The following is a 9924-nucleotide window of genomic DNA, read 5'->3' on the forward strand; positions in this document are numbered from 1 at the left end:
AGACTGAGTTTACAGTTTTCCTAATGCACTAAAAGTGCAGTAAAAGCGTACTAAAAGCAACTCCAGAGATTATCAATGGTTCACCTTCAGGGTTGTTAATTTGGAGTTCACAGATCATTTTCGGTGTTACTGCAAACGTCCCCATTGCTACAATACTAATTTGTCTCGGTTCGCTGAGCATATCACTTCTGTGTCAGGAAACAAAATTGTACTGTGCCAACACAGGTATTTCGTATTCCTTTTATTTATTCCCTTTGTCAGTAGGTATGTAATCAAAAGAAACTAGCTTTGTGAATAGAGAGAGGACAGCTCATGCAGATTAATTGCTTTTTCTATAGAAGGCATCTTCCTGATCTGGGATAAAGCAGCGTTCAGTCCTAGCTGTGATACTACATGTAAATCTGGTGTTAGTCTTACAGGACAATCAATAAAGAAATCTCCTTTAAGACTGATACTCCATCCTGCTTTTCACTCATTTATCACTTCACTGTATTTTCCTGTTTTTTCACAAATAATTGTCAGTTTATTGCCTTGTCAGTTGCCTTGGGCTGGGGTATGCCAACGCTACCCACTGAATAGCATACCGCTGTGGAAGTAGCTCTGCTCAGGTCAGGGGAACCACTTTTGGCATTACTCATTACTTGAAACAAAAAAGGCATAACAGCTTTGGAAGGACAGGATGAAATCCACTGAAATCTCCAAATCTAATCCCTTACTTGCTCTTTTTTTAATAGCTGTTTTTATAATTCCTTGTTTGCAATTGCCCAAATTTACTGTTGTCATCAAATGCAGGATTTTTTTAAAGGAGCTTAGGCATTGCTATTAATGAACAATCTCACCTTCTTCTTCATGTACTATAGTGATTTAAGCACTTTAAAAAGACCTTGGTTTTCCATTGTCTAATACTACCCCATTTTGCACCTGTTTTTTTCTGCATACAACAGTATTTTTGTGCCTAATTCAGTACAGAGCATCGAAATGACTCTTTAGCACTTGTCCTTTACGTTCTCATTATTTTATCAGAGGATTTACATATTGCCTCTTTGTGGGATACATTTTAGCACCTCCAGCTCTTACTGCCTTGTCATGCTCTCTAACTATTCCCTCACTATAGCTTCCTTAATTCCCCAAACTTCCTTACCTGAAATCTTTTCCCACTGACCAACCTGTTGTTACCAGGGCAGACCCAAGACACTTATGCCTGGCCGTCAGCCCCACTGTTTCTCTTAAAAGTCCACTTGGGTCTCCTGCTGACCGATTTATTTCCCCAAAGCCCAGACCTCAGTGCCTTACTCCTTGCAGCTCAAATATCACTTTTTGTGATGCCTGCCCGCTCGACTGGACAAATAACAGAGCATTAGGTCTCTGCGTATTTCAATGCTGATTAAAAGGGGGGAGAGTGGGGGCTGGCGATGAAAGACCTGGCCCAAGGCGCCTCCTGCTCCCGCCGCCCAGGGAGGACACCCCGGTGGCCTCGGTGGGCACCTGGGCAGCCGCTCCCTGCCCGGCCCGGGGGACGGCCCCGCCGGGTACCGCGGCTAGAGGGACCTTCCTCACCGCAGCCGGCTGCCGCGGAGCGCCCGGCCCCGCGGGCCAGGAGTCGTATCGTCCCCCCGCCGCGGGGAGCCATCTCCGGGCGGGGGCGGCGGGGCGAGCGCGGCCCGGCGCCCCTCCGTGCCCGGCGGCGGCGGCGGCTCAGTGCGCAGGCACGGAGCGGGAGCGAGCGGCGCTCCGGGCCGTACATAATACGTGGTGTCTGGGGCCGGCGCGGCGCAGAGCGGAGATGGGACCGGGGCGGGAGAGCCGCAGCTAGCGCCGCCGCGGTTGCTCAGCCGGCTGAGGGGAGCGGCAGGAGGGACAGGTAACCCCGCCGCCCCGGGGCCGCTGCTCCCGGCCTCTCGACAAACTTGGGCTCGGCAGTTTGGCGGGGGCGGCGGAGGCTCCTGTCACTGTCGACGCCCTCACGGGGGGCGTAGGGCGCGGAGCTTCCCGCGGGGGGAGGCGGCGGTGGGGCACCGGCCACCCGGCGGGGGAGGGGCACGCGGGGTATAACGGAGCCCCCTGGCTTCACCTCCCAGCCCGGGGGAGGGGGCGGCCCTCCCGGGGGAGGCTGGTGCCGCACTGCCCCGCCGCCGGGAGGGGGCCGCGCCGCCGCGCCGCGCTAGGGGGCGCCATAGCCGGGCGCTGCGGGGTAGGGGCAGGGCGGGGGGCGGCCACCGGACCGGACCGGGCTCTCCTCTGTCCTCAGGTCCCGGTTCTTGGAGGCGCCGGGCCGGCGTGGGTGAGGGCCGTCAGTCGGTTGCGGGGTCCAAGATCTCCGCCAGGGTGCGGGCGCTGCGGAGTTCTTCCACTTTGCCCGGGAAACGGGCGGTGGAGAGTGTGTCCTGCCTGGCCGGGGGGGCATCCCGCTCCGGCCTGTGCGGCCCTTCGCCGGAGGGGCCGCGACTTGACGGCTGGGAAGCGGGCGAGGCCGCCGCCCCCGGGAGAGGAGGCCCCGGCCTGTGCCCCACCCGCGGGGCCTTGCTCCCCTGCAGAGGAGAGGGCCTGCTCGCTCCCCCGTGCACGGCAGGGGCGCAGGAGGGGCCCCGGAAAGCAGCCGGGCACCCCAGATGCCCTCGGGGGAACGGTGGCAGCTGCCCATCCCACTCCCCCAGCCCCGGGTGAGAGCAGGGCGCTGGGCGGGAGCCGCGGCTGCGTGAGGGCTGGCGTCGACTTTGGTGAACTGGGTCAGGCCGAGCACGGCTTGGCCCAGCCTCAGGCCTGGGAAAGTGCTGGGTGCTGGCATGACAGGTACCTGAGGCATCAAAAAGGCCATCTCTGGGACCGCTGGCAAAGATGGGTTATTTATTCCAGTGTTCACTCTTCACAGGGGTCTCGCTTTCGGTAGGTAAAGACTGGAAACACGGCCCTGTGAATAGAAGGGTCAAAGCGTGTAAATCTGAAGAAGGGAGGGGAGACTTCACCTGTGCGAACCCATCGACATTTGTGGCTTACATTTGGTGGTGGTGTGCTGTTGTGGAGCAGTGGTGCACCGTTATTTGCTTTGTCCTGTCTTTCAGATGCCAATTCCTTACAGTTTTTAAAATATGTCCAACCCTTCAATAAGAAAGCAAAGTAGTTGGAAAATTTAATGAGTAATTTTTCTTGGAGCTTGCTCATCTTTTAAGCTGCCTGTTCACCAATCCTGTCATATCTCACCAGATCAGGGGAGAATAGTAAAGCTCAAAGTAAACAGCACAGCTTTTGCCATGGAAACAAAAGTTGCTAGGGGATGGATTGCTGCTACACGGTGGTGTGCTCTGAAGCTGTGATATAGATCCCACGTGTTCCTAGGCACCTCAGGTTTAGGCACTGAAAAACTTTTAATGATTAAACCACTTCCTGCAGCCTGGATGCATGTTCTAAGCTCATGCATAACACAGATTTGGGTAAGAGTGACTCTCTTTAGCAAAAGTTTCCCAACATGTGAGCATTTAGTTTCTCAGCCATGAAGGTGAGACATGCAAATACACATCAGCCCTCAGGAGATCATACTGCTACTGCAGTATTTGTTCACCCACTGTAAATTTATGCTGTGACATGCGTTTCCTTCTTATTCATGGAGAACTGTTTTCTCCCACCACACTCTGTTTCAATTCTTCTGCCCCATCTGTAAGTAGCAAGAACAACAACATTATGTTTACATTGCAGCTGAGATGAGAGACCATCTTAGGACAAATTACCAGGCTGCTTCAATGAGTCATATAGGGCTAGGAAGCCTTCTTCCCTTATCTCTAAGGGACATGATATTTTGCGAAAGATAGATTACTTATAAGTGGAAGAGTCTGAGCAGAAAGAAAATGTTCAGTAGGACTAATATTATGCAGTGCTTGAAAAGAATTAATGATCCTGGCCGTCTTTTTTTTTTTTTTTTTTTTTTTTTTTTCATTTTAAAAGGTCGTACTACTTGATGCTATCGCAGTTCTTTCAATCAAAAGATCATTCTTTTGTTTTCTATTCTACCTCCCAGCTCTTATTTATCATTTTGCTCATATGCCTCACCAAAACCACCTATTAGTGATTTAAATTGCTAAAGAGAAAAAAAAAAAAGTGTAATATAAGTGATTCCATGCTGTAAGGTTCTTGTAGGCAATTCTTCATCAAGCTGTTAGAAACACTACACCCTCTTTTCTATCTCTTGACTAAACCTACAGACAGTGCAGTGAATGCAAGCTAGTGTTTATACATCTTTCTGTCACATTACATTGAGTTTTAATTGCAATAACTACAGTGGCTGGTTCAGACTCAGCAATGTGCTTCACCTGCTTTCTGAATTCTGGAGAAACCAAAGCAGCTCTAAAATTGTCTCCTGGTGGCAGCCGGGGTAATGCAAGCAAGCTTTGGCAGGCCACATTATCTGGTCATGTTTGGCCTGGTCCTTCCCTCTACTGACCTTGTGGAGTCGCTTACAGCTGGGGAAAATACCTCCCTTTCTACTCGTTATGTGATGCTAAATGTACTTACTTGAATGACTTAAGTTGGCAAGGAGTTAAGCATAATTTATTTAAGGAGGTAGGGTTGATGTGAGCATAAAGATCTAAGTAAGGACCTGAGAGAATGAGTTGTTGCAGAGCTTTGGTTGGCCTCTTTACTTTCTGCTGTGGGGGATGGAGTGCTTGCTTACTCGTGACCAAAAGACATGTTGAGGGATATGGACATAAACTGTTCTTACCCTTGAGGTACAGGCTGTGTGACTCTCTGTACATGAGCTGGGGCAGCTATGGTAAACTGCACCATTGCTTCATCCTCTCCTTTCACCCTAAGGTATTTTTATGAGGTGGGCAGAACTCTGAATCTGAGAACTCTTCAGTGCTTGTCCTCTGGAAGATGGCAGCTAGCTGTCAAAGAAATGGTGGCAGTGAGAAAAGAGGACGACTTTGCCTCTTTTTTCAGGTAGGGAGTAAACAGCAGAAGGAGAGACTCTTAAGGGAAACAAAAAGAGCTCTTTTGCAAAAGAACAGACAGGCTCCAAAAGCAGAATAACTTTCAGTATTTCCCCACCAGATTTCAGATTATATACTTATATCCCTACCACATTTTTTGTATTTCAAAAAATAATAGTGTTTAAAAGCTCATAGTGTTGTAAAAGAGCACAACAAACTAACTTTTCAATGTATTAACTGTAGCAGCAAACATATGTATTATCAACATACAACTTGACATGGGGTGGCCCAGGTGCCAGGCTCCCCCTGCTCACCTGGTGAGCAGCTGGTACTGCCCAGGAGTTTCCTGCTGTCTCAAGGTCTCCATCCACCCTGCCTGTTTCTTTACCTTGCCTGGGAAGGCCGGCACCTTGAGCTCGCTCTGGAGGGTAATAATGCTGTAACATCAGCAGAGAGCAAGCCCATCCACAGACTCAGAGAGCACTTCTTTGATTTCCTAACACTTTACAGTGGCTGAACTGGAAAAGGGAAACCTGCAGGGGATGCAAAGACAGTTCTGGGATCAAAGAAGGGTCTCCTGTCAGAAGCTGTGCCTAGCACTACCCCTGCTGCTCTGCAAAGCTCAGTCACCAGCACTATCCCCCACCCCCCCCTCTTCTCGAGGACTTCTGGCCCTTGCTAGGACCCCCAGCATCATGTGGGCCTCCTCCTCCACCTGGTCATGGCTTCCGTGAGAGCCTTGAAACCTCATCACGAGTTACAAGAGAGATGTTTGCAATCCCAAACTAAATACATGTTAGATATACAAAATAAATAAACCCCAAGATCACTGTTTTTTATACAGAGGAAAAAGCAAACACCTCTTTATCCCTTAGCAAAGAATGCAGTCAGATTCCAAAAGGCTGGAAGATCGCTCTTATACCAGCAGTGATTTCAGAGCCAGCCAAAAGTCTCATTCAGGCTGTTGCCATTCCCCAGCAATACGTTTTGGCTTCTGCTTAATTTAAATGCAGCAGTGTCTGTTTTTCTTGCGTACTCCAGTACTTCACACCCAGGAGGATCACACATTCCCGAAAGGCAAAAGGCTGTAGGGCTGTAAAATTGGGACGTCCAAGCTGCCATGAGCATGTCAGACCTTCCCTCTAAGTAAAATTGCTGTGGCAATCAGATGAACTGCTTGAAGCCGATATAAATTGAGCTGTGACATTCAGATGCAAGTACTGATTAACAATTCCCTTTGGACTAAGGCCTTTTGAACTTCTTTAAAGAGAAGTTAGCTTAAGCAACATTGACCTGTTGCTGAAGTTTTTTTAGGGGCTAGTATTACTTCAGTGAATTCAGTAGCATCATATCTGTGCAAGCAAGTTCAGGCCTGGAACCTGCATAGTTAAATATAAATATTGTGTGTTAAGAGAACTTCCATGAAGTGGAAAGAGTAGGGAACATTGTTGGTAGTTTTCATAGCAGACAAAATTCTGATTTTTTTATTAAAGTCAGCAGGAGCTTGAGCATTGACTTCTTGGAGGGAGCAGTGGTTTGCTACAAGTTTAGCATTTCCATTTCACTCACTTCAGTGAGCAGAATGGTGCTGTTATGGCATTCCATCTTTTTCATTTTTAATTATCCATATTTAAGTACAGGATATATACAGTTTCAATCTTTCTAGGACTTATTTTGCCTCTGTTTCTCATGGCTATGAGTGTTATATCAACACTTAATCCCACACTTCAAAAGTTCAGGCAAAAACATTTAAAAAACCTTACCCAGCAGTTTGGAAAGTTCCTAAGGTTGCAAACTAGTTAACCGATAGAAGCAGTCTGGATGAGAGGCAACATGAGCCCTTGAGGGATGCTGGCTTTTGTCACCTGATATATTCTGCTTTTTTCAATCTCCACGGAAACGCAGTAGCACACTAGTACAAAAGATGGGGAGCGGGCATCCTGCGTATGGGAGGGAATGTCCTCTGCAGCACCTTTAGGCTGCGCTGTGCCAAGATGCCGAGTGCCTTGGATTCGCTTGAGCTGAGTCACCACATGTAACTACCAAGCTCATTTCTTGGTTTGGAAAAAAAGTGAAGGAAAGGTCTCTCCTGGGCTGCTTTTTTTCATGTTGTCTGGAGAGTTTGTAGCCTGCTTTGCTCTCCTGCCACATCTGCTTTGCATGAAACCTCTCATTGCAGGTAGGAAGGATGAGCTCCTATGCTGACGTTTGCGGGTCCAAGCATACGCAGGGCAGCACCGAGGGAGGGTACCAACGCTACGGAGTTCGGTCCTACCTGCATCAGTTTTATGAGGACTGCACAGCTTCAATTTGGGAGTATGAGGATGATTTTCAGATCCAGAGATCGCCTAGCAGGTGGAGCTCTGCATTCTGGAAGGTACTGCCCGTTGCTGTTTACTCCCATTTCAAGACTTTCCCATGTAACTAATTGTTTTAGGTAGTCATCCAGAAAGGCCTTCTGTTGCTCAGTTTTCCCTGAGATGACTGAATAACCATCTGTCTGAAAGCAGGGCACTCTTACCAGGACATATCAGCTTCCAAGGGAGTTCTGGGGTCTTTGGATCCTCTAGTTTCTCTGTCACATGGAGCCATGTCACTGAAACATCAAAGTCTTGTCTGGGCAACCCCACCCATAGCTTGAAAGTGTAGTTTACCTCTGCTCTGCACCCACAATATTCCTGCCAGATTATTGGGAATAGGAGTGGTAGGTTAACAGCAGTAACTCTGGGACTGTGTGATCTGGAGAAAATCTGGGTAATCAAGAAAACCGCAAGATCCCAAATTAGGGTCAGGGAACTCAACAGAACTGGAGGACACCAGAGGTTGGAATGGGCCTGTGAGGCCATTTAATCCAACCCCTCTGCTTTGATGATAGGGCCACTCCCTATTAACCAAATTTTGCACTTCTACTTGAAATGTGCTAGAAGTATTCTACAGCCTGTTCAGGGCAATAGCAACTCCCTTCTGATCCCTGCAAATGAATGACATTTCATGGAGTAAAAGCAAGTGGTGGATATTACACAGACTGTCAGCAGGGACTGAACTGTTGGTGCTAACCACCACCTAAAGCTGAACAATCAGTCACACAGCACTGGGGTTGAACTGTGATCCTCTCTGTGATGGGGCCTTTGAACAGGAAATGCTATTTAAATGTATAGATGCATATTCCATTGTTTCCAGAAATGTCAATACTGAATTATATAAATATGAGTTGTAAAAAGACAGTTTCTCCATATATTTTTAGTTCTAGTAGGGCCACATATGACTTAAAAGAAAAATACCAGCCTTTTCCTAGAAGAGAGAACTGTACCTGCAAGGCACTGTTGAAAGCTAAGTGCCTTCTAGGACCACTTACCAACTAAAAACTGGAAAGGTATATTAATTTTTTGTTTGTTTCTTTGTTTTTGTTGTGTTTTTTTTCCAGGTCGGACTCATCTCTGGGACGGCTTTTATGCTGATAGGTTTAACAGTTCTTGTAGTGGGTTTTCTTGTGCCACCAAAAATTGAAGCTCTTGGGAAAGATGATTTTGTGGTGGTGGATACCCGTGCCATTCAGTTTAATGGGTCCCTTGATATATGCAAGCTGGCTGGAGCAATCTTGTTTTGCATTGGAGGGTCCACTGTGGCGGCATGTCTGCTGATGTCTGCTTTTGCTAAAAGTTACTCCAAAGAAGAAAAGTACCTCCAGCAAAGATTTAAAGAGAGAATAGCTGATATAAAAGCCCATGCAAATCCAGTCACAAAAGCGCCAGCACCGGGAGAATCAAAGATACCCGTCACTTTGTCCAAAGTTCAAAGTGTGCAACCTTTATCTGAAACCTGACCCTTTCCTTAGGTTTTGTTTCTCACTTGTAGATCACTTTAACTGGAAAATATCAGCTGTTGTTGGCATATGTGCTAGTCAGTTACAACATCGAGTGCTCTGCTATACAAACACACAGCTGATGGGGAAGCTGCTCCAATACAAATTTAGCATTGGGAAAAGGGAAATTATGTGATTAGACCTGTGACCAATATATTCAGTGTATTTGAACATTTTAATCTGTGTTGAATCAATAAGTCCTTGCAATGACGATTAGGTGTTTAGCTTATTGGATTGCATCCCTAGAAAACAGGGTGCATTTATGACAGCTGTACCAGGAACACCCTACATCCCACTGTTTAAAGTTTAGATGAGCTGGCTTTTTGTTTCATTTTCTTCTTGCCTTTAAAATACTGTTCAGTCCTACTTTTACTGCCTGGTTCCGCTGTCTGGGAAGCCAAGATTCTGCCCTTGTAATTTGCACTTGTCCTCCTGTCACATGCTACAGTCTGTATCAAAGTAATTCTGCACAGGTAAAATGTACATGACAGCGAGTGCCCTTAATCTAGTCCTGGCACATGTCTCTTCCCAGCAACGTTACTTTCTGGGAAAGGCAAGTTATACTTGATCCCGAGTTACAACTAACCTGTGCAAAACTGCCACTTTCTTCTTAGTCATTGCCATATTAACAAAAAATACAAAATAAAGGTAAAGAATTCATATGGGAGGAGGAACATCATCCTCATGTATCTTTGGTTTGATATTGTTTCTTTCATTATATTGTATTATGTTTGAACCTTACAGAAAATGTTTCAGTTTTGGCTGGGTATGGATTACTAAAACTAGTTTGATGTGCCCAGGCCCCATATTCTGTCAGTACATTAATGCCATGTTAGATGACCTTGACATACTTATCTAAAGACATTTTGAAATGCTGTTTATATTTTTATAGAGGATAGAAAAAGTTATGCTTAACCAGATACCTTTGTGTAAATGCTTATCTGAAGACTTGTCCTTTCACAGAAGGCCCTTAATTATTTTCCCACCCAGGGCAATTATTTCACTGTCTTAATCTATGGATTTAAATTAAAATGTATAAAGAAAGATGTGACATTTGTACTCTCTGACAATATGTGCCACCTTATAGTTCTGTCTATTTTTTGAATGGATTGAATAAAATTCTAGGCGTGAGCCAACCAT

At 46.7% G+C, this 9924-nt stretch overlaps 1 protein-coding gene across 2 annotated transcripts; it reads left to right on the top strand.

Moving 5' to 3' along the window:
• The first annotated feature begins 1590 nt into the window (after positions 1–1590).
• NRSN1 (neurensin 1) lies at positions 1591–9924 on the top strand. Of its 2 annotated transcripts, none has more exons than XM_054818200.1 (3): positions 1591–1861; positions 7102–7299; positions 8347–9924. In XM_054818200.1, the coding sequence occupies exons 2-3, from the start codon at positions 7111–7113 to the stop codon at positions 8743–8745; spliced, it is 588 nt and encodes a 195-aa protein (XP_054674175.1). In that variant the 5' UTR covers positions 1591–1861; positions 7102–7110; the 3' UTR covers positions 8746–9924. The 2 variants fall into 2 exon arrangements, with proteins under 2 accessions (XP_054674175.1, XP_054674176.1); XM_054818201.1 differs by lacking the exon at positions 1591–1861 and adding an exon at positions 2222–2281.

This window comes from Grus americana, chromosome 2 (assembly GCF_028858705.1).
Source record: "Grus americana isolate bGruAme1 chromosome 2, bGruAme1.mat, whole genome shotgun sequence".
Lineage (NCBI taxonomy): Eukaryota > Metazoa > Chordata > Aves > Gruiformes > Gruidae > Grus > Grus americana.

Coding starts and splice junctions, on each gene's coding strand:
- NRSN1 (XM_054818200.1), top strand. CDS start 7,111: ATGAGCTCCTATGCTGACGTTTGCGGGTCCAAGCATACGCAGGGCAGC. Junction 7,300..8,346: donor GGAGCTCTGCATTCTGGAAG/GTACTGCCCGTT, acceptor TTTTTTTTCCAG/GTCGGACTCATCTCTGGGAC.